The sequence below is a fragment of the Gobio gobio genome (assembly GCF_949357685.1).
Source record: "Gobio gobio genome assembly, chromosome: 1".
NCBI classification, from domain to species: domain Eukaryota; kingdom Metazoa; phylum Chordata; class Actinopteri; order Cypriniformes; family Gobionidae; genus Gobio; species Gobio gobio.
The window spans coordinates 57,326,102-57,350,747 of record NC_137097.1 but is presented as its reverse complement, the minus strand read 5'-3'; the positions used below and the strand labels follow the sequence as shown (position 1 = coordinate 57,350,747).

Here is a 24,646-nt window from a genome sequence, read left to right as displayed (position 1 = left end):
TCTTTATTATACGTTACATTTTAAAATAATGGTAAAAGCATCAGGACCATGAAATGACGAACAAAAGTATGTGAATCATGTAGTGAATGTTAAGCAAAAAAAAAAAAACTATAGTATTCACACTGGGTTTATTTTAGAAGACCTGATGAGGTGCGTCCTGGGATGTTTAACACAGAATTGAAGTTCACATGCACACTGGACACGTGTTAGCTGTAATACATTTTGCATACATTTGTCTTTGAAATCATGAGAAATATAGCTTGGCTGTAATGCAGTTATTTTTATAAGATATTTGAAATAAGATAAATATCAGATGAAAAAAAATCTGAAATGTTTCCAACTGAAATACATTTAAGCCACTGATCTATTTAAATTATATATCAGCGGTTTAATTTGAAGTACTAAAAATATAAAAGGAAGGCAAAATGTAATTATTTTTAATGAGAAACTAAAAAAAATGAAAAGCAAATAGCAAAATAAATAATACTAAGATTAAAAATATGAAATTTAAAATAAAAGATAGGAATACTAAAATAACACTGATGTAGTGACATGTTCCAGCTAACTAGTTTTACTACTGACATGTGACTTTTAAATGATCAATAAGATTATTATTGATTATTGCACAATACTGAACATGTCGATTATCAATCATAAATAATTGAGAGAACTGCAAAAAAAATGTAAAGAATTAGTTTTTATTGAATCTTTAAAATGCAGATAAAAGGAGATCAGTGATCATTTCATTTTGATGTCCCACAGCTCAACCATTTTGACATTTTAAACTAATTCATTAGTGCTTAAAGTTTAAGGCGTATACTTGATTGACTAAAGGCCTTAAAATCTTGCCGTTGATGATCTTGCTCCATGAAGGCCCATCATGATCTTCATCATGATCTTCACAACACAATGCAAAAAAAATACCTGCATAGTCAGTTCTACTTCAAAATAATGCGAATATAAACCAATAATATATGACAATGGCTCAAAAGTTAGACAGATGAGAGGCACAGATGAGATCCATGAATACAGATTCAGTTCAAATTCAATGTAAAGGTATTTCGACTGGAACAGGCAGCTTGACAGAAACGGACTGAGGATGGAGAGATCAGTCTTTAGTCTCGAGCACCCCCTCCCTGATCCTCCAGCTCCATGGAAGTTTGCAGTCGGGGGCGAGGGTGCAGCAAGACTTGTGTCCGTACTGATGATAGTGGCTGGAGTCAGGGGCAGGGACACAACGCAGAAACAGGCTGCTCTCTAGGACCTCTTTGTCATGGGGCACAATGCAACCATCCTCTGTTTGCAGACTGAACACGTTCTCTGAGATCTGCCAGAGAGAGAAGATATTATTCTCAAGCAAACACAAAGAGTAATGCAGAAAAAATGTTTGCTGCATAAACACACCACACACACACACACACACACACTGTTTACCTGATCGCTGATTCCTCTTGCGATGTGGCCTACTTTCACCCTGGGCGTCTCCCGAATATGAAAACATTTGCCATCAAAGTCCCTGATATAAACATCCACCCCTGAAGAAACAAAGAACAGATGTGAGCATGACACAAATAACCATGATAAATGATCAAATCTAAAAATATCACACAAACGGCATGTGTGAATGTGGCAAAAGCACTGGTTTAAAGGAACACTCCACTTTTTTTTGAAAATAGGCACATTTTCCAACGCCCCTAGAGTTAACCAGTTGAGTTTTACCATTTTCGAATCCATTCAGCCGATCTCTGGGTCTGGCCGTAGCACCTTTAGCATAGCTTAGCATAGATCATTGAATCTGATTAGACCGTTAGCATCTCACTCAAAAAAATAACCAAAGAGTTTCAATATTTGTCCTATTTAAAACTTGACTCTTCTGTGGTTACATCATGTACTAAGACCGATGGAAAATGAAAAGTTGTGATTTTCTAGGCCGATATGGCTTGAAAATATACTGTCATTCCTGCGTAATAAAGTAGCATGAGTGCAGCTGCGCAGTGATATTACGCAGCGCCTGAAAATAGGCTAACTTCTGCCAACGTAACCAACCTGACAACCTAATCTTCAGTGTATTCCGGTTCAAATAGATACAGTTCAGGATGTGCACTAAAGTAAATATCTTCTGAATCGTCTCTCAGAAATGTCTCCATGATTACAAGGCACGCTCCCTGTGCAAGCAGGTTGTCACGTTGGTTGTGCTGACAGAAGTTAGCCTAGTTTCAGGTGTTGCGTAATATGAACACTGCGGCACCCTTGGTACTTAAGTAAGGTAACAAAGTATTTGTACTTCGGTACTTGACACATCTGAGTGATATTGAGTATTTTCACTGGTGTTGGTATGGACTGCTAAAAGTTTATTTTCAGTGCCAAACAAAAGATTTGTTCACACACCCTCAAAGCAGCGGGGCGAAGGTTGACGCGTGGGGGCAAGCCAGTCCCTGCTGAAGCTCTGGACATCTTGGCTGTTGTAAGAAAACACGCCTGAGCTGTCATCATCGCCAGCGACGACTGACCAACGTCCTGAATCCTGGAGAGAGGGAAAGCGGGAAACCTTTTGAATTTCAAATAAGCTGTAATTGGTCAAAGGGAGATGCTCCACTAGCAACCAACAGCTGAGAGTTGTCAGGAAGTGTGGTCTTAACCATCCCTCTTAATAACCTTTTAATGTATTTACTAGACATGCATTAGGTTAGAAGGAATTACAGGCTGCCTCATATCCAGCATCCTGAACTTTATGCCTGGGTTTGTTTACCTTCTTGTCCCCGTATTCTCTATTGGAGAGGCAGTCGCTACTGAGACAAGAGAGCAGCTGCTCCTGTATCTCTGCAGAATGAGGCTGGGAGAGACTACTAAGGAAGAAATCTGCAGAGAGAGTGAGAGAGCAAACTCAATGTTACAATTATAATCTGCAATGCCACGGTTCAGAATGAATATAAGCAAGCAGCTTGTTTCCATCAACATATTTTTGATGCTAATTTTGGGATATGGCATAAAAAAACCACTGGACATAAAACATATGTTCCTTTGCGGTGGATACATTTTTATTTGTTAAAAGGAAAATAGGCTCATTTTCCAACTCCCCTAAAGTTAAACAGTTGAGTTTTACCATTTTCGAATCTATTCAGCCAATCTCCTGGTCTGGCGGTAGCACCTTTAGCATAGCTTAGCATAGATCATTGAATCTGATTAGACCGTTAGCATCTCGCTCAAAAATTACCAAAAACTTTCAATATTTTTTAACTTTGCTGCCGTATTACACAGCACCTGAAAATAGGCTAACTTCCGTCAACATAACCAACGTGACAACAGGGAGTGTGCTGGGGACTATTTTAATTATTTCGCAGGAATGAGAGTATAGTTCCTAGCCATATCGGTCTAGAAAATCGCAACTTTTAATTTTCCATCGGTCTTAGTATACGAAGTAACTACAGAAGAGTCAAGTTTTAAATAGGAAAAATATTGAAAGTTTTTGGTCCTTTTTGAGCGAGATGCTAACGGTCTAATCAGATTCAATGATCTATGCTAAGCTATGCTAAAGGTGCTGCCACTAGACCCGGAGATCGGCTGAATGGATTCGAAAACGGTAAAACTCAACTGTTTAACTCTAGGGGAGTAGGAAAATGAGCCTTTTTTTTAAAGTGGAGTGTTCCTTTAAGAAGACATGTGGATGAACTACTATAGGAACAAATTTACAGAATAAAATACTAGATAATAGGGATGCCACAATTCTCAATATAATATTGAACCGTTCGGTACGGCATTCACGGTTCAATACGGGCTTGTGAATTTGTGCTCGGTTTTGCATTTAATTTATTATTTTTCTACTATCATTTGCCTCCATCCCAATATACTGAACAACGCGACATACATTCACATCACACGTTAGTGGTAGAGTTATACTCACGGAACACTATAGTTTTCACAATCACGAAAGTTTATTATTTGCATGCGTTTTAAAATCTTGCCGGTTAAAAATTTAATTTGCGAGATTATGCACATGCGCTTTTCCGAGCTCGCACACTAAACGCCTGTCAAACACGTGATTACTGGACTAAGTAGTCTTACTGCGCTAATACTGTCACACACAAGGTTAACATAAACACAGTCGGTTATGTCTAAAGTGAAAGTAAAATCGGCGTGTGTCTGTGTCTCTGTGATGCGGGCCGGTCTTAAATTGACAGCAGCGCAGCCTAGTGAACAAGCTGTCCTTAAAGGGACAGTTCACCTCTAAAATTATGTCATTATTTACTCACTCTAATATTGTTCCAAACCTGTATTCATTTCTCCTGTTGAACAGACAGTTCAATACCAGACAGTTGATGGTAGCCATTGACTTCCATATTATTATTTCCTACAAAGGGGACCAGATCTGTTTGGTTTCCAACATTCTTCAAAATATATTTTACGTCCAACAGAAGAAAGAACTTTATTTAGGTGTAAAACGAGTAATCGATGACAATTTTAATTTTTGAGTGAACGATCCCTTTAATGTTAATACAACAACAAAAGACAAAGAGAAAATCACTCACTGCTCTTGACTGAAAAACTTTAATACAGTAGCTTTAATAAGAATCAATGTATATTTTATAGAGTATTGCAATAAAAAATAGTCTTTTTTCTCCTTAACCTCTTGCTGTTCTTGTCGCCTAAGAATAGAATAGTAAAAAACTGATGAGACAAGGCCTCAGAACCGAACCGAACCGGACTGTATTGTTGCATCCCTTCTAGATAAAATACTAAAACTCATCTGAAATGTTATGGTCATTCTGAAAACGCAAGTAATTTATCATACACTACCGTTCAAACATTTGGGGCTGGTACAGTTTTTGGAAAGTTCTTTTATGCTCACCAAGTCTGCATTCATTTGAATATCACATGATCGGATGTGATGGGCTGCTCACCTATCTCCAGTCTCCGCATCTCTTGTTCTGGTTTGGTCTTGCTGATGATTCGCGGCTCAGGTGAAATGGCTTGAATGTGGAGCAGTGACTTCGGAGGAGAATGGTCATCGTTTCTCGTCTCCTCTGTGTGTTTGCACTGCTTTATCTTGTGTGGTTTGCCATTACGTTCCCCATCACCCTCCTCTTTCCTCTTCTGCTCTGAGCTCATCCACTGCAGCTTAGAGTTATGAGAGGATGTGGCGTGATGGGATGCGGTGGGTGTGGCTGAATGGGCGGGGTCTGATTTCTCTGGCTTCCCCAGTGGCTTCATATAAGTTCCTTCTCTTGCAGGACTGCGGAGTCCCCCGACTGCAAATAAATTGATGACATTGTTAATCGTATAATATTTCATATTCAGACATTTGTAAGTGTTGCATGCTTCCTTCATTGGTACCTTCTTTAAGTGCTTTAGCAGTTTTAACAGCGAGTTCTTTGGCAGAAGCTCGTTTGATTGGATCTTTCTGCAGTCCTGCTTTTATGACATCAGCCGTTCTGGAGCTGCAGTCACTTGGGATTTCCCTTAAAGGTGGAGGCTCTTTTGCTATCTGTCACCGTGCAAACACAAACAATATTTCTTATGCGTTTAGTGAATGCAAATCATATAGGTTTCACAAAACAATGATTCAAATTAAATGTGATTTTAAAAGTGGGAGGACCTTATTTGGCCTGATGATTTCTAATCGTAGCTTACCTTGAGGTAGAGTGGACGGGAATAGTAGCGGGTCCATGGATGACAGCCATTGAGCATATGCAGAAGCATACAGCAGCTGCTCCAGATGTCTGCTTTTGAAGACCGGGGCTCATTGAGCACCACCTCAGGTGCCATATGAGTCTCTGTGCCTTTCAGCCCTAAAAACATGCCAAATTAGTTGCTCAACTCATGCATGTGTCTATATTCTCTTTAAATATGGTTGAGGTACTTACCCTGACCATCACTAAGCCCGTGCTTGCCTAATCTCTCCGAATACCCAAAGTCACACAGGAATGCATCTTTCCCGTTCTCTGACAGCAAAACGTTGTCAGCTGAAAATAAAACCCAAACATGAGAACAAACACACACAAAAACAGACAGACAGTCAATTATTTAATTGAACAATAACTTTGAAAAGCCCTGAGAAATACTTAAAATCTAAACTACCGTTCAGAAAGGCTTGGACCAGTAAGTTTGTTTTGTTTTTTCAAAAGAAATACATTGTATTCCAGCAAGGAGGCATTCAATTAATAAGAATTGACAGTAAAGCTTTGTATAATGTTATTTCAAATAAATGCTGTCAATAATGCTGTATAATATTTCACAAAATGACTGTTTTTACTGTATCAAATAAATGCAGCCTTGGAGAGCATAAGAGACATTCAAAAACATAAACAAAATCTTACCGAACCCAAACGTTTGAACAGTATTTGAGTGAAACAAGCTATTCAAATAGATTTTTGAGTCTTTTTGATTGATTCTCATTCTCAAGAGTGTCATGATGCATCCCAATGACAGTGCTTCAGCTTAAAATGTATCATACTTAATTAAATTAGGACATTTAAGTAGCTTTTATAAACATGCCTTAGAAAAAAACATTACTGTGTTTGTGCATCTTGAGACAAAACAATGGCTTTCAGTTAAAACAGCTCAAAATGCATTTTAGTCTGGGACTAGCTTAAGTCTGGTCTGGGAAACCGGGCAACTAATTAACTATTGGTAAGATTTCAGAATGGGGGCACTACCTATATACTATATACCTTCCAACGCAAAAGTAAGGTTTTTTTGTGAATGTACAAGACTTCTGATTCATTAGCCAACTAACAAAGTACAGTGGTAAAACTATTTCTGCTACAAACCAGTGTGTTTATAATTATGATAATGCATTAAAATAATATGGTAAGAAATACCAGTTTGCTATATCAAGCAGCATAACGAGCTGTTTTCCAATGGGCACATCTGTTCCCATAAGTCTCTGCTCTAGAAGTGGTGATTGGCCGGTTCCAGGAAAAGTTAAAATTTGAGTTTGACAGTCTTTCGGTTTCTAAATTGCAAACCACAACTTGTCGACTGAAGAAAATAAAAGACAAGATTAAAACACTGATAATAAAATGCAGGGTATTTGGACAGCAGATGGCGCTGTAAATGTCAGAGCAGAACGGTTTGTTTTACTGTTTGCTTGAATTTAACTGCGCTTTATCCATTTTTAATGGATTATGAAGACATAAAGCTGCTCATCTAATCTCTTGTGTTCTTCTGCATTATACATGGTCACTTCTTCAGTCAGTGTCTTGTTTCTTTCTCCTTGTCCCCCCCCCCCCCCCCTTCATCTGAACCACATGAGTCATGCTATGGGAAATTCCCAACCCCGGGTTGCTCACAATGTACTCTGATATCTCTCTCTCTCTCTCTTTCTCTCTCTCACCACAGGTGCTGTTTGTCTCACCCCATTCTACGGAAAAATCTAAACCCAGCCACACAACACAATATTAAAATCAATGTCTTCAACTGCATATCTGTAATTCTTCAGATTGATTATGGCTTTATGACAACGTGTTTCTTACAGCACTTTCTGTAGAACAGAACACATAAGGCCATTTTATTGCTCATATACTGCTCTTTTATAGCTCAGGAGGCCGAAGTCCATCAGTCATGGTTCATTTCAATGTTATTTTATTTTGTATTGTTATGTTATTTATTTTTTATATAAATAAGTATTTATTAATTAGCATTCATTTTTATATTTTCAGTTTTCATTTCAGTTTAGGTTTTAGTAATTGTATTATGTGTTTTTGTCCTTTTATTAGTTTTTTTAATTAGGTTCAATAATTTTTTATTTCTATTTTTTTTATTTTATTAAGCTGCCAGCTTTAATATAATATTTATATTTTATTTTAATAACAGAAAACTATTTTTAATAGTTTTAGTTAACAATACCAACACTGGTGTATATCAACTTTGTCTGAGGTGTATCCCCTAAAATTTACATTAAGATAACTGTTGAAGAACTGACATACGATTTTGGAAACTAGTTATTGTTCCGTTATAAGAAACTAGTTTGTATTGAGATGTCTGACTTTTGGTATCTTGGCAAATCTGAAGATTAAAAGGGTCATTTTACTCAGGGAAAAATCTTTAAAGTAGGAGACAAAAGTCTTAATTTCTTCTGCATTTAATCTCAATTGCTGTCTAGAAGAAACAATTGCGATATTTAGGACATCTCACTTGTGCTTTTTCATTTCTGTACGCAGTTTCCAAAGAACTGTGAATCTGAAGGAAGTGAGACCAAAAAAGGGATGTCCATTTTCCACATAAACAAAGTGAAGACATTTTAATGTTAAATGTTAATATCATGTCATCGTTCCACGTAAATTAAATAGAGACAGTCTGGTTTAGTGAATAGAGGACAGAACAAATGCTCAAGCTTTAGACTTGTTTTTAATATTCCACCTAGCTTCCTATCAACCAATCAAATCCCTCAAAGGCCTTTTTAGCTATCCAGCCTACATTCTGCATGTACCTTTGATGTCCAGGTGAAGGACGCGCTTCCTGTGCAGGTAGTTTAGCGCCCCCAGCACTTGCTGAAGGTAGTGCAGGGACAGATCCTCTGGCAAGCGGCCTCGTTCCTCCACCAGCTGTCCTAGAGAACCTGTGCAAACAGAGTGGATCAAACTTTCCATCTCCCCACTAGAGACTTCCTTTGTGCAGAACACCAGATATGCTAAATAATGAACTAAGAAATGGATGAGGGAATAAAGAGGCTGTGTGTTGCGTGTCTACGAGTGCGCTTTGAGTTCTTACTGGATTTGAGGTCCATGAAGAGGATGATGGACAGACCTTCACGCACCAACCCAAACATTTCAACTACCTGAGGAGACTGCAGGGCACTCCACGAGCCCACCTCCTCACTGCTGAAACTCACCAACGGCACCTGAAAACACAGGATCAAAGGCTCAGTGAAAACAGAATATCATTTGAATATCAGCAGTGCCATTTGCCAGAAGAATAAGCTTGACACAAAGGTCACATATACCTTTTTGGCGGCACACATGAACCCGGTGCCTTTGTCTTTAATGCTGTAGACCTCTCCAAAGGAGCCCTGCTTGAGAAATTGGCAGCGTTCATACTCCCGTCCCTCTCTGTACTCATAGTTCACTGGTTGTAGCCCCTAAAAAAAGGACACAATGACATTATGAATGCTGATTTTGATACAGAAAGATTGATGAACATAAAGTTTTGTAACATTATAAATGTTTTTACTGCCACTTTTGATCAATTTAATGAATCCCTGCGGAATAAAAGTATTGATTTCTTTGGGGAAAAAAATGACTGACCTCAAACTTTTGAGCTTGAGCGTATAGATAAATGATGTGCATTAGTGCATAAAAAAAATACAATTAATTTCTTGAAAAAATAAAACTTTTACTTGGAACTGGAGTAAATTTGTCTCTTTTATTTATGTTCCTTATAATGTTGTAATGCCTAAATTTACTTAATAAACTACAACTATTCATTTTACGACCATGCTTCAATATTGCTTCACTAAATGGCTCAATAAAATGACTGTCTAGTAATGTCATATTAGAGCACATGACAAGCACAGTAAGTGTGTGAAGACATTTTTTACTGTTTGCTTATTTCTTTTTGTAAAGGAAACTCCCCAAGCAGAACTAGGCTGGTGAGGTAAACACGAAACACTGCTGAACACAAGAAAAACAGGAAACCGACGACCGCAAGTCAACTTCTGGCTATGTGTACACACGCAGGCAAGTGTGCCTGTGTTCTCACTCTCTCTCTCTCTTCCTCTCTGTATTAGTATGCTTATGTTGTCTTTATCTGTATTGCCTTTTTAGAGGTGTTGGGTTGTGTGTGCTTGTATGACTTTTAGGCTGTGTACTCGTATGTAAATTTGCATCTTAGCGTGCAAGAGAACCCATCTATGCATCACACACTTTCGGTATGAGTTCATCCATGTGTCAATTTCAACATAACTTTCGCCTTATGTTCTAATTGGCATTTAAATTCACCTCTTTAAACAGGATCCCTTCGTTCTTGTCGCTCTCCTCTCGTTCGTCCTCATCTCTCTCCCTCTCCTCTCTCAGAATGTCTTTGACGAAGCTATGTGCAAAGCAGCGATCTTCGGGAGTAACGTAGTTCCTCAGGCCCTTAACACCCAGGCGGATCTGTGGAGACTTCAGCTCCTCACTCTCTAGCGCATAGCTCTGGTAGGACTCCCACTGATAAGGACCCTCTGTTTCCTGCACGGACACCCTCTCCGTGCTGAGGCCGCTGCTGTATGTACTGCTACCGTTGCTGCTGCTGATGCACACTGGGTCTCTAACCTGAACCAAGAGGAAACAACAAAGGTGACTGGACTGGATTAGAGAGAAAAACACTTGAAAGCACTGTGTAAAGTCAATGCAGATTATGGGGGAAAAAATCTGTTTGGGTCTGTAAAAGTGTCCCTTAGTTTAATGCTTCAAGCCTCTAGGGAGAGCTAAAGTCAAGACATGACTCAGAGTTTAGCTAATCACTGGATTTCCTCTGGGACATAACAAACTAACAGCTGAGACAACAGCCTAGTCTTAAATTCGATCAAAAGACTTTATTTACATCAGAAGAACTACGCTGATAAAATAAAGATCAGCATACGTATACGTCAGATGCAATCAGATGTATACGTCATCAATTACGTAATCCCAGGATGCATTGCTGTGAAAATGTGCATCCAAAAGTGATAAAGTAATAAATAACCATTTTTTATTCACTACAGAAAAGTATCAATAGAAAATGTGCCATTTTATTATTAATTTAGTCAATATTAGGTTTATAGTGCTTATTAGTTTCAAGATCTAATCGAATCTGCTAATGTCAGATTCAGCTAGATTCAATTGCTTAGTGCATTAACAGACCCGTTAACACCAAGAACAAAAAATAAATATAACGATAACTATATTAGTGTCCACACACCAACAGACAAGAACCTTTAGTTTATTATAATAGCACACTGCAGTTATGTTGTCTGCTGCCTTATATACACAAGCTTTTTCTTTTTATTGTGTCATTATTGTTATAGTTATGGTATGGACTTCTCTATTCACTGTACAAGTTCAGTTGCTACATTAAATTACATTTTTAAGTACACTGGCTATATAAGTCATTTCAACTTAAATTATATTAAACTGACTTTAAAAAAATTAGATGAATCTTGTATAACTAATACAAAATTTAAATTGCTTAACATGTTTTGAGCTTTGAGCTTTCCTATAGCTCAAACAGTAGAGCATGGCGCTAGCAACGCCAAGGTCATGGGTTCAATTCCCAGGGAAAGCAAGAATTGACAAAATGTAAAATGTGTACCTTGAATGCAATGTAAGTCGCTTTGGATAAAAGCGTCTGCCAAATGCATAAATGTAAATGTTTTGATGAGTTAAAGTTATGTTCAAAACGATTATTACAACTTTCGTAATCCGCTTGTTATGTCTGACGTCGCATGTCACTTTTTGGGGTCCAATCGCTCTTATCAAATGCCAAAAGCAAACAACAAATAGAGCTAATAAACACTCACAGTGTGCTGTAATACTACCAAAAAACATTTTTTGTTAATAAATTGTTCATCTTTTTCTATATAGTAAAATCTCAGTTGGCCAACCAATCTTTTCTGAACTGTAAAAATATTGTGTCCAGATTTTTAAATGCTTTGCTTAAAGGTGTGCTTTAAATGAATTCTGCTCATTAACAGCTGTTGAGATAATATTCTCACTTGAAACAACAGCGGAGGTGGAATCAGTATCTTCGATATGTCACGACTTGAGAAGTGAAAAGTTATCGTCCTTGATGTGTCCTTGAAAGAGATGCTTAGCTGCCTATCTAGACAGCCAACATCAAGGCAGCTCACTAGGCTTTGGAACAAAGCTGTTGCATACATCTTTCATGAAATTCAACCTAATTTGTGCAATGCCCTTCTCTCAGCTCTATGACAATTACACAAATTACCGTTAATTCAGTCTAACCTGAATGAGAGATGATGACAGGCCCTCGCCGCTGTCCTGCTCCGGCACTCCAGTGACTCCCACAAACTCGCTCGAACGGCTGTCCTTTTCAACCTGTCTCCGCCGCTGTCTCTTACGACGTTTCCTTCTGGGCCGGCCACGAGAGATGGAGCCAACAGGCGATATGGAGGCGACAACATGTGGCCCATTTTTGTGGCTGAAAATATGAAATGAAATGTAGTGATATGTAATGTAGTAAGTTGTAGTGATATTCATTCTGGTTATTAAAGGGTTAGTTCACCCAAAAATGAAAATTCTGTCATTAATTACTTACCCTCATGTCGTTCAACACCCGTCAGACCTCCGTTCATCTTCGGAACAGAAATGAAGATATTTTAGTTGAAATCTGATGGCTCTGAAAGGCCTCCATTGGCTCAATGGCACGGTACACTCTCAAGACCCTTAAAAGGTACTAAAGACGTCGTTACAAAGTCCATCTCACTACAGTGGTTCTAAAATAACTTTATGAATCGGTGACAATAGTTTTTGTGCGCAAAAAAAACTCAATACTAAATAACGACTTATATAGTGATGACGTTTTCAAAACACGGCCTCATGAAGCTTCGAAGCATTATGAATCAGTGAGCCGAATGATGATTCGGATCGCGTGTCAAACCGCCAAACTGCTGAAATTTGGCGCTTCAAACCGCTGATTTGACTTGCTGATTCATAACGCTTCGAAGCTTCATGAGGCCGTGTTTTGAAATCGTCATCACTATGTAAGTCGTTATTTAGGGTTTTTTTGCGCACAAAAACTATTGTCGCCGATTCATAAAGTTATTTTAGAACCACTGTAGTGAGATGGACTTTGTAACGACGTCTTTAGTACCTTTTAAGGGTCTTGAGAGTGTAACGTGCCATTGAGCCAATGGAGGCCTTTCAGAGCCATCAGATTTCAACTAAAATATCTTCATTTCTGTTCCGAAGATGAACGGAGGTCTTACGGGTGTCGAACGACATGAGGGTAAGTAATTAATGACATAATTTTCATTTTTGGGTGAACTAACCCTTTAAAATAACTGTGTGACAGTCACATAGGTTTTTACCTGCCATTGGGGCAGAACTCCTGCGAATCCTGGGACTCGCCTATAAAAAAAGAGAAACAATTCAGCCCAAATATATTTGGAAATATTATCAACAGAAATGATCATTTCATTCTTTCTCCTTAAATCAGTACTTACATTCTGCCTGTGCAATAATGGACTGTTTCTCCGTCCCTTGTTTCCACTCAAGTTTGGCAGTTCCCTGATACATGAGGTTCCAGTAGAAGGGATTTTTCAACGGGTCCATTTTGTCCAGCACTCCTCCTTTGTTCTCTGTGTGAGAGACTGGGTTCGAGCCGAGACCGTTGAGAGCTTTGCTACCACTGTGATCCATGTGGGAGAACGGGACGGTGGAGTTCCAGATTCTCTGAGTCAGCATCTTGAAATTCTATGAAACAAAGAAATAGATCGATAAATCAATTCAGTCTCGTATTGCTCAGTAACATTAAATGCGTATCACTAAACCTCACGGTTCTTAAATAGGGGCCCTCATTCTCTTTTTGTCTCACGCACACACATAGCAAGATCATAACTGCTCCGTGGAAAAAGATCCCACACACCTGGCCTTCACTAACTGGTGCTGGTTACGCTAACTGGCAGGGGAGGGTATTTTCTTTCAGGTAAAACAAGGTGATACAAATCCATTTAGTCTTCATTCTAACAGTGATTGGTCACAGAGCCTGAACTTTGTACCTGCTGAAAACGACAGAGGACAGTGCTCTAAGTATTTTCGGCGAACACAAAGACTCTATTCTTCACTTTAACACTTCCTGCTCCTCAAACTTGATCTGTGGAACGTGAGGAGCTGCTGAGGGTGTAACATGAGCCTTCTGCTTATCAAAATGAAGGCTTGCTCAGTTCGGCTCACACCACTGCTGCAGTGTTTTGACACCGTTTGACGGGACAACCCACATTAAAATAAGCTAGCCAGTAATAATCAGACTATAAGGACTCATTTGGGTATTGAAAAAGTCCTAATTTAGAACATTATATCAGAGCTCTATCTCTGATGATTTACAAAAGTAATTCACTTGTTAACATAAACCTTACGTCAGCGACTATTTCTCACTACTTTAATGTGGGTATATGTGGGAGGTATCAAGACAATCTTGTTCCTTGTTTGATTGGTCGATGAAACATTTTCAAATGCAGAAGGTGTGGTTCACTTCCTCATTGTTTGGAAATACACTAAAGCTTTTGTTAGTGGTGCTCATAAAACTAATATTAGCCATGCCACGCCTATCCTAAATGGATAGTTCACCCAAAAATGAAAATTAAATTCCTCAATTACTCACCCTTGTGTCGTTCCATACCCATAATACTTCTGTTCATCTTCGATAAACAAATTAAGATATTTTTAATAAAATCTGTCCCTCCATTGGAAGCTACAAAACTACCACTTTGATGCTTCAAAAAGTTCATAGAGAGTTCGTAAAACTAATCCATATGAATTGAGTGCTTTAGTCAACATTTTCTGAAGAGACTTGATCGCTTAATATGATGAACAGATTAAATGTAGGCTTTTTTTCCTATATAAACATTCATCAGCACACACATCAGTTGTGGTAAACGGAAGATCAAGCGTGTTCACTTGATGTGTGAGAACTCGTGTGTTACGCAGCTTAAACTTCCTCAAGACCCAATGAGGTATGTTCTCACGTTTATGTTCTCTGATCAATGATTATATGTGAATAAAAGCCAAAATTCAATCTGTTCATCATATAAAGTGATCGAGTCTCTTCAGAAAATGTTTACTAAACCGCTCAATTCATATGGATTAGTTTTACAATCTCTTTATGAACTTTTTGAAGTGTCAAAGTGGTAGTTGCGTAGACTGTCAACGGGGAGTACAGAACTGGCTTAGATTTTATAAAAAATATCTTCAGTTGTGTTCCTGAAGATGAACAAAAGTCTTACAGGTTTGGAACGACATAAGGGTGAGTAAATTATGACCGCATTTTCATTTTTAGGTGAACTAACACATTAAGTATTACTTTGGTCTGCATCTATTATGGACTTTAAAGATGCCTCAAATTGTACAACTCTGAAAATCTTAGCAACAAAAAACATAGCAACAAGATAAAACCTCTCAAATCTAGGGATGCTCCGATCAGGATTTATGCCGCCGATACAACTACCGGTCACCGTTCATTCAAACTTCATATAAGTGATATGTAAGCTCTATGTTGACTGTCACTTTTAACCCCTTTACACCCTAAAGCCATTTTTAATGATTTCACGTGATTCATACTTAAAAGTAATGGCTTATAACTCAACAAACAAAACAAGGTATCTTCAAGTACATGGTCTCATTTGATAGAAATTGGGAAGACAATAGATTTTATATAGATCAGCCAATAGATAGCTTTCCAATAGCTCAAACAGTAGAGCATGGCGCTAGCCACGCCAAGGTCATGGGTTCGATTTCCAGGGAAAGCAAGAATTGACAAAAAAATATGTAACAAATGTGTACCTTGAATGCAATGTAAGTCGCTTTGGATAAAAGCGTCTGCCAAATGCATAAATGTAAAATGTAAATGTAGATCATGTTTGGAGGTTCTTATGTTACAACGCTGCTGAAAAAATAAGTTATCCACTTTATTGATTTGTTATTAATCATCATTGGCATGATTGATTAACAACAGTTCATAAAATCAAATTTGGGCTTGTTCACACAGTCGGGTAAGTTACTTTAAAAAAGTTATTAATTACTAGTTACTAATTACATCTTCAATAGTGTAATTAGATTACTATACAAATTACTCTTTCCAAAAAGTAATTTAATACTAATTACTTTCCAAATCCTATATCAACCTCGACTAGTTAAGTGATTCAAGGATGGACATGAAACAGCTCTTTTAATTAATTCAAATAAATAATATAAAACTGTAGAAATTATTCTTATTAACTGACCAAAGTATACAGATGCTACAGGATGCAAAGGATACATAAAAACACGCATTTTAAAGTTAGACTTTAAATTTTGATGTTAATTCCAATATTGTATTATATGTAATAGTTCTACAGTCTAAACACAGTATTTAGTTCAATTACATCAGAAGTAACTGTAATTAAATTACAGAAAAAAGAAGAGTAATCCCTTACTTTACTTTTTCAAGGGAAAAGTAATTAAATTACAGTAACTAATTACCTAAGCTACTGCATATCAACAAGTTAAAACTACTCAGTACTCAGAAGTTAGAACACCTTAGCAATTGCATAGTAACAAGCTAAAACACCTTAGCAACCGCATAGTAACGCCCTGGCAACCACTGACAGTACTCTAACATTGTGGTAGCAAGTTTTGCAAGCAGCAACTACATTTTCATAAGAAAATCTAGTTTTTATTACTGTGCAATCATTTAGCTAAGTAATGTAACAAAATTGTATAAAATGAGTCAAACATGCAAATACATTTCTTTTCTTCATACTACTGAAATCATTATTCCTAAAAGCTTTTAATGATATGAATACACTAAAATATGAACATGTACAACTGTTTCTTCTGTTTAGCTGGAAAGATCTTTACAGCCTGAAGAAACTCTGCAAGGTCTCACGCAGTTGCAGCATGTTGCATCAGTGCGCCTTTATGTGACCCCAGTTAATCTGTCCCACACTCTCCCTTTCCCTTTCCCTTTCCCACTCATTCTCTCGCTCTCGCTCTCTCTCTGCAGCTTTTATACCTCTAAACTAAGAGAAAACAGGCCTCCATCTAAAACCAACGTCATCCGTGTAGAAGCTGCCAACGGCTTATTGGCTGCAAGGAACTGAATCCTCCATTTTGATAGCTAATGGAGAAGCTGTTACATCACCAAAATGACTTCAGAGATACAAATCAAAGCGTTTCAAATATAAGCAGTGGAAAATATGTTGCAACAAAGTCGAGCAACCTGTATTTCCTCAAATGTTCCTCACAACACAACCAGTTACACACAGCATGATCACATGAGACCCCAGCAGAGACTGACAGTCTATTCATTACAATATAGTCATCTGCATTCAATGATGATTAGCAAATAGTATCACATTTTAATCTTGCACACAAGAAAAAGCAAAAGAGAGAGAAAACATACCGCTTTTTAAATACAGCTTCAAATGCAGAGCTCAGCATGAGAAATCGTTTACTAACACTATCGAGGCCGGCCGGTCCCTCCCCTCTCTCTCTCTCTCTCTCTCTCTCTCTCTCTCTCTCTCTCTCTCTCTCCCTCTCTCTCTCTCTCTCCATTAGTCAGTGTGCACCTCTGATGATTGATCCCGCTGGCTGTCTGCCATGTTGAGAGCAGCTGCGCTCTGATTGGATGGGGCTGATTTACGGGAAATCATCTCCATTTCCCCTCTCTGCGCTCCCCTCCTCCTCCTCCCGAGGCAGCAGTCCGGCTCTCAGTAACTTCACCTGCCTGAAAGACTGTCTCGTCTAAAAAGATCCTCCTCATATCTTGCTTTACGTCTTCTTATATCTATCTTTTTTGGTATTTATCATCTTAAAGGGACAGTTCACTCTAAAAGTTTAACTTTGTCATTATTTACTTATCGAGATGTCATTCCAAACCTGTATGACTTTCTTTCTACTGTGGAACATAAATAAGTTAAGTAAACCAACGTTCTTCAAAATATCTTCTCTTGTGTTCCACAGAAGAAAGAAAGTCATACAGGTTTGGAACAATGTGAGGGTGAGTAAATGATGACAGAATTGTCATTTTTGGGTGAACTATACCTTTAAGTGTTTTACCCAATTCTTTCTTGTGAGAAGGCAGACAACACTCAACCAAATAGCTTGTGGTGTTTAAAATGTCCCACTCCGTTCACCACTATAAAAGTTTATTCAATTATGACGATTTCCTGCTTCAGAGAACCCCGGAAATGCGAAAGGGGACTATTCGCTGATATCAATAAAACTGAAAGATGCTGCCTTCGGAGGATGCATTCCAAGATAGGAAGGCATCAAGGCACGTATGAATCCAATGTTTGCTTCACTTCCTGTCTGTGCTTTCCATTCTGTGACAGTTGAGCTAAAAAATTAAGATGGTGTCTGAAAGTTAAAGTTGGTGTGTAAATGTATGTTTTTGACTAACGTTTATCACTTTTGATGTCATTTCTAGCAAGTAATCCAAATTACTATTGTAGTAATTAAATATTCGCTTAGTAAGTTTTCGCTCTATTTTGCTGTAGATTATTAAACTGTTACACTGCCACAGAAGTCTGTCTGAAATCAGTTTCGTAAGGTGCCTTCAAGTGCGAAGGCTGCCTACAAAGTCATCTCCTGATAGGGCAGCGACTCAGCGAGGCAACAAGTCAGCTGTCTTAAGTTTTCGGACGCAGCCCAAGTCAATCATTTCTCGGTGGATTTCCATATCTGACTCTACATCAAAAATTCTGCCCGCAAGTGTAATAGCCTACTCAACACACAACGCTGTATGTTCTTCTAAGACTAAAGCCCAAAACATATTTTATGCATATGCTCTGGTATGCGTAGGCCTACGTGAGTGACATAACATTCATCATCAGCAGTGTACGCATATATCGCTTGCATGCAGCCATATTTCTAATACTGTATAGCTTGAATTTTTTAGACTAAATAGTTTGTCCAGTGTCCACAAGGTGAAAACACTGCCCCAGTCCGTTGTTTCGCAATATAACAAAAAAAGGAGTAGACAAAACAACCACAAACTACTGGAGACAAAAACATGTTGACGACCGCTTGTGTAAGGGGGTTAAGAGATACCCACAACTTAGTTTAAACAAGTTTAAATGAGCACAGAGACATTTTATCGATCATTGCTTCTGGAGAAAAATGGCACAAACAGTGGACATTGCCAATAGAGCTGCAACTAACGATTATTTTTTCTGTCGACTAATCTAACGATTATTTTTTTTTTTCGATTAGTCGACTAATCTAACGATTATTTTTCCGGATTAATCTTATGATTCTTTTTTACTGATTATTGTATTTCAAAGAGGGTAGTGAATTTGTATATTATTTTAACATGAAATCAATGAATGATGACAATATTAATTGTATTTCAGGAAGGGTAGTGTACATAGTATGCCATTTTATAATGAAATATATGAACACAAGAAGCTTTTTAAACATAATATATAATGATACTATTCATCATAAAATGTATACAGAGTAAGCCTAATTAGGAAAAGTTGTTTACTATAGTAGTTGAGTATGATTTACTTATTGATTTGTGTCAATAGTAAACGAAAATGCACTTGTATTTATCTGCAAAAGGTTCACATACAGGAGCTTTCAGCATAGTTTTAATATAGTATAACTAGTCGTCTATTTTGAAGATATACATGTATAAACATGCATAAACAACGATTAAAGCTGCCAGAAGTTTTTGCCCAAACTTCAAAGACATATTTAAATTATTTAAGCTAGAGGCATATCTTAACTTTAATGTTACTTTAATCATGCAAACTACCTATATACAGCATGTTATTATGCATATGTGTTTGGGACAGAGGAGAACCGGGTCGCATTAACAGGAGATATATGCAGCCCATAATAAATAAAAGCACGAGACGTACTGGGGTCGGAGAAGAACCCCGGAAAATGTGACCGTCTGTTGCAATACACGCGCCACGGTTCAGCGAGACGAACACTGGCAGCAGGGTTGCCAGGTTTTCACAACAAAACCCACCCATTCGTTACTCAAAACTAGCCCAAAACAAGCCCAATTGCGTTTCGGGGAGGTTCTCTGGTAAACATCGCGTTCGGGGGGTTAAATATGCGTGTTTTTTTTGCAGGCTGCCTGCTAAAATTCTCATTCCCGGGGCTAAATATCACATAGTTGGGATCGCTTCAACCCGCAGACATGAGACACAGCCCGCGGCAACAGTGTAGAAGTAGCCCAATTCCGCGGAAAAAACGCGGAATTAGCTAAACTGATTGACAGTGTGAAAGCTCTTGCTCTCCACGCGCACAGCTCCTGCTCTGCCACCGCGCGCAGTGTGAAACCGGCATTACGGAGCGAACAAAGCAGAGTTTTATTCGGCTTCTGTTTAAAGTACTCCCACACTTTTGAATGTCGCGGTCTGGCTTTATATGATAATTGATCATTTTCACTATGCCCAGGAGCAGAAGCTGCCATTATTCTAGATCTTCTGTTCTATTCTAGAACGTAAACAATGTGCCGCCGACGCGTCGACGCATTTCACGCACGTCGTTGCAGCCCTAATTGCCAATAATGAAACTTTCTAGTGCGCATGTGTCGACCACCTGTTTTCACTAATAAATGGAGTATATTGTATGTCAAAACTGAAGTATATTTTGGGTTTTAGACGACTAAGTAGTTAACCAATTATTAATGTTGCTGAGGATAGAGAGGAAAAAAGTATCAGGGCCACAATTCTGACAAAAATTATATGATAATAAAAAAACTAGCAGCTAAAAAACACTTTAGTTTCTAAATGACTTCTGTCTAACATCTTGTTTGTTTTTCTATAACCGGTTTGACTGCTTAACTGAATGGTCCTTAAATTAGAAATATCCTTGTCAGCCGAAAAGTATGTCTATACAATACTGCATATTTAAATTCCATTACAGATCATATCACTATTTTCTCTTTGAAGGAAATGCACCTGACACATTTTTATAGCATTAAACACATTTACAAGATACACTACCGATTAAAAGTCAATACGGTTTTTGGTGACCCTTTATTTTAATGGTCCAGTTCAGACAATCTACTAACTATTAGTAACTTTGTAACTACATGTCAACTATCAGTCATTAGAGTACTAGTAGACTGTCTGCTTAATATCTGCTAACTGCACCGTGGTCCCTCAACCGATATATAGAGTCTATAAGTAACTTTGCAAGAATGTGTTTTTCTACTAACCCAAACCCTTACCTAGCAGTCTAATGAGAGTTAGTTGACATGTTGTAAATTAAACAGTTAGTTGAAATGTAGTTGCAATTTTACTTATAGTTAGTAGAATGTCTAAAGTGGACTGTCAAAATGTATTGCAATGTTTTTTTGCAAATTAGAGTCATTATGTGTTTGGAAAAATAATTAATATAATTTGTAATGCCATGGTTTACCCACTATAGGTGTCTGTATGGCTCTTTAATCAATATACATGTATCTAGTCTAGTTGCTCAAAAAAGTATTGCAGATCATAACTGCTTACTTATTTTTAGGTTTTGCATTTGAATACATTTAGACATGATCAAACACTAGATTTCTTTAAATGTGACATTTTAAAACGTTAATAACTTACATCCTAATATTTTTAATGATACTTATACAAGCACACACAAGTGAATATTAATGAATGTGAGCAAATATAATTTAAAATAGTTTGAAATAGTGCTAAAAAGGCAAACTTATTTTTCCTTATCTGTACAGTAGGCTATATACATATGAATTGATACTGAATCAAGATCGAAATCGATATTTGTGCCAATCAACAACCCCAAATCCCCGCCCGCCCGCCCACCACCACAAATTGGTTTCTAATCTGTGGCAAACACTGTTCTATTTATCAAAGAATTCTGAAAAAATGTATATCAGCATAACAAATGTTTTCAACACTAATAATAAGAATGTTTATTGAGCTTTGCCACCCCAGGAATAAACTACATTTGAAACAATTATTTGATAATATTTCATAATATTAATGTTTTTACTGTATCAAATAAATGCAGCCTTGGCAAGCATAAGAGACTTTCTTTCAAAAACATCCTCTGACCAACCCCAAACGTTTTAACGGTAGTGTAAATCTTGCTAATATCCGCACATGTATCAATTATTCAAAACCACAGTGACAAAAAAGTGAGAAAAGAAAACATAACTAGCAAAGAAAGTTTCACACTGCAAACATTTGTCACAGTCAATTATGTCCAGGCTACAACAGAACTGGGAGTTAAGCCACACCTTGAATTTGTCATTTCTAATTAACAGTTCAAACGGTGCGGTTTAGCTTGTAACAGACAAAAACTCCTTTTTGGACTTGACTTTTCTTCCAACGCATCAAAACTCACAGCAGGTTAAAAGTAAGCATGCAGGTTCTGCGTTTTTGTTTTTTAACGTTGAATGTTTTTTTGCAGAAGTGAGAGTGCAGAAAGACAGGCAGATGAGGAAGAAAACACAAAATGACAGACAGTGGATTCAACGGGCCATGGCATACGGAAGTGTGGATGTTTCGGCAGCTCAAACAGGAACAGTGTGGTATTGAGGCCCAGGGAAGGGGCCGAGAAGGAAAACACACATGCTAAGAGCTATAATGACAGCCTTTTACTTACCACTGAAGTCTGTGACAAAACAAATCGGTTTAACCAGCGGGAATGTCCACTTCACAATGACTATGTGTTTGAAAGACCAGTACTTGCTTACTGCAAGCCAATTACCTTTAAGTCATTTTAGCTTTTATCACTTTATCACTAAACCACTGTCTTTTCACTTGTTTACTCATTCAAAAATACGATGGACGGAAGCGTAAACTGGTTGAAACATGAAAATCAAAGAATAAGTTCCAATTTGGCGACTAATTAGGGAAATAAATAGCAACTAATAAATTTCACCATACTTTCTCAGTTAATCACAGTAGATTAAGATATTAAATTTTGTATTACACGTTTTCAGAAATGTTATGTTTAAATATGCACATTAGGAATTGTAATTGTATACACACAAATTTGCATACATTTCCACAACAAAAATCTATATAACATACTATTCCTAAAAACTCTTTCTGGCTGTTGACAGTATTTTCTGATTTTTATGGGTGATAAAAAGAGATATTTGAAATCTTCTCTGTAAACACCTCTATTTTGACATATCTAACATGTCAACAAAATGAAACAAGAATTCTGAACCTGGCTTTTTGCTCAAATTTTTGATGTGGAAATGTATGCAAATTTGTGTGTATACAATTACAATTCCTAATTTGCATATTTAAACATAGAAATGGCATTTCTGAAAACACACTATATATATCAGGCAAATTATATATGAACAAACCGCTCATAAGATATGAAATCTGCAACGTTTGGTGTATGAAAGTGCTGCCAAAGAATTTATACATAGGTTCTACAGTAAATGGACTTTGGCTCTTCAGCCTACAGACGCATACACATTACACACTTAAATTTGTATTTAGTGTGTTTGCTTCCCGCTAGTTTTAAGGAAGGCATGCTATGGAAACAAAGCACACAATCTCAAAATTGACCAGAGCATGAAATAAACAATGGTTTTTCCTGTAGAGTCTTGCCTTAAACACACACACACATTGAGAGATTAGGCATGACTCATCCACGCCCCCACACATGAACAGGATGCTTTTGGCCTGAGTAAGTCCTGCTAAAAGTCAAAACTCAGGGACTGGAGACCTGTTGATCAGCCCACTGCAAACAGACCCCCTGAATAACTGTCAGGGGCCCCTTTGCCACCAAGAGAGACAGAATGCATAAAAAGGCTGTTACTATGAGACTTCCGTAGCATTACAGAAATACTTTCATAGTTAGACATTAAACACATGATAATAGACATCTGAACTCTTGTATGTACTGAAGGAAATGAACTGTGTAGCCTATTACTGTAGATTCTTGCACGCGCGCGCACGCACGCTCGCACACTCAAGGTAACTGTTAAATGTTAGCAATTTAATAAAATACGTATATATTTAATGATTATGTTACACATAATATGGAGGGAAAACAAAACTTTAACGTTACTTGTCTTACATTTGATATCCAACAGATTTGTGCACGAAATTCCTCGTTTTCACACATGAACGACTCTTGTTTCTCAGTCTTTTATACATTTAGGCTATATTAACAATATTTTGAAAGCATTCGTGAGCGTTCTGCGTAAGTTAAAACATTTTAAAAGCGATGACATAAAGAAGCGCTTTAACTTCCTCCTTCGCGCCGCCATTTCGCAAAAATCAGGGAAAAAATCCTCCGAGACCAAATGTTGGGAATTCAGAATTAAAGACAGGCGTTCCTGTCGGAGACTATAAGGGTAATTCAGTAGAGTTAAGGGGACTTACCTTAATTGTGTTTAATCAAGTAGGAGAATGGTCTTGTGCCGAACGGTGTCGAACTCTTTCTGATCGCCTAGACAGGAAGACTGGGGCTGCTTGTCAAAACCTAGTAAGCAGCCTAACTAGACAGCACGTTTGGGCACCATAATCTCGGTCAAGCGGCTTTCTTGATAGGCAGTGCACTAAGTTTTGAGACACCGAATGTGACATCACGACAGAAGATTCATATCGAAAGAAAGTTTCCTCAAAGCAGATTTAAGGCTGACGTTAAATGGCCACATGGATGCATTTGTTTCAAATTTGTTTTGTGAATTTCCGCCACAGCAGTAGGCTACAATAAAATTCATCTCGTACAAAACAATAGGCTACACGAGGAACATTCAGGCTAGCATTCCTACAGCCACATCATAAGTAATATAGCCACATTACAACCATAATAAAATCAGCATCTCAATTCAAACAATGAAGGAAACATTAAACTCTCATTTTGTAAATTTTTTGTTACTTTATTATTATTATTATTATTATTATTATTATTATTAGCCTATTATCATCATCATCATCATTATTATTATTATTATTATTATTATTATTATTTATAGAGCTAATAAGGACGTCTATGTAATTGGAAAACGTGACGTATCG

At 37.6% G+C, this 24,646-nt stretch overlaps 1 protein-coding gene across 3 annotated transcripts; it reads right to left on the bottom strand.

The window, feature by feature from the left end:
* Nucleotides 1-682: 682 nt before the first annotated feature.
* map3k14a (mitogen-activated protein kinase kinase kinase 14a) lies at nucleotides 683-24,144 on the bottom strand. Of its 3 annotated transcripts, none has more exons than XM_079821606.1 (16): nucleotides 24,008-24,144; nucleotides 13,142-13,391; nucleotides 13,007-13,046; nucleotides 11,922-12,117; nucleotides 9,936-10,250; nucleotides 8,942-9,076; nucleotides 8,710-8,839; nucleotides 8,429-8,557; nucleotides 5,862-5,960; nucleotides 5,629-5,786; nucleotides 5,332-5,482; nucleotides 4,899-5,246; nucleotides 2,750-2,859; nucleotides 2,389-2,524; nucleotides 1,435-1,535; nucleotides 683-1,327 (listed from the first exon to the last, which is right to left on the bottom strand). In XM_079821606.1, the coding sequence occupies exons 2-16, from the start codon at nucleotides 13,380-13,382 to the stop codon at nucleotides 1,109-1,111; spliced, it is 2,508 nt and encodes an 835-aa protein (XP_079677732.1). In that variant the 5' UTR covers nucleotides 13,383-13,391; nucleotides 24,008-24,144; the 3' UTR covers nucleotides 683-1,108. The 3 variants fall into 3 exon arrangements, with proteins under 3 accessions (XP_079677732.1, XP_079677731.1, XP_079677733.1); XM_079821605.1 differs by lacking the exon at nucleotides 24,008-24,144 and adding an exon at nucleotides 23,700-23,768; XM_079821607.1 differs by lacking the exon at nucleotides 24,008-24,144 and adding an exon at nucleotides 17,077-17,201.
* Nucleotides 24,145-24,646: the final 502 nt, after the last annotated feature.

Excerpts from the sequence above, each read along its gene's own strand:
- map3k14a (XM_079821605.1), bottom strand. The coding sequence starts at position 23,747 with ATGTGTGAAAACGAGGAATTTCGTGCACAAATCTGTTGGATATCAAAT. Across the intron at positions 8,558-8,709 it reads CTTCATGGACCTCAAATCCA|GTTCTCTAGGACAGCTGGTG; the intron begins GTAAGAACTCAA and ends CTGTTTGCACAG. Across the intron at positions 5,483-5,628 it reads CCCGTCCACTCTACCTCAAG|ATAGCAAAAGAGCCTCCACC; the intron begins GTAAGCTACGAT and ends GCACGGTGACAG.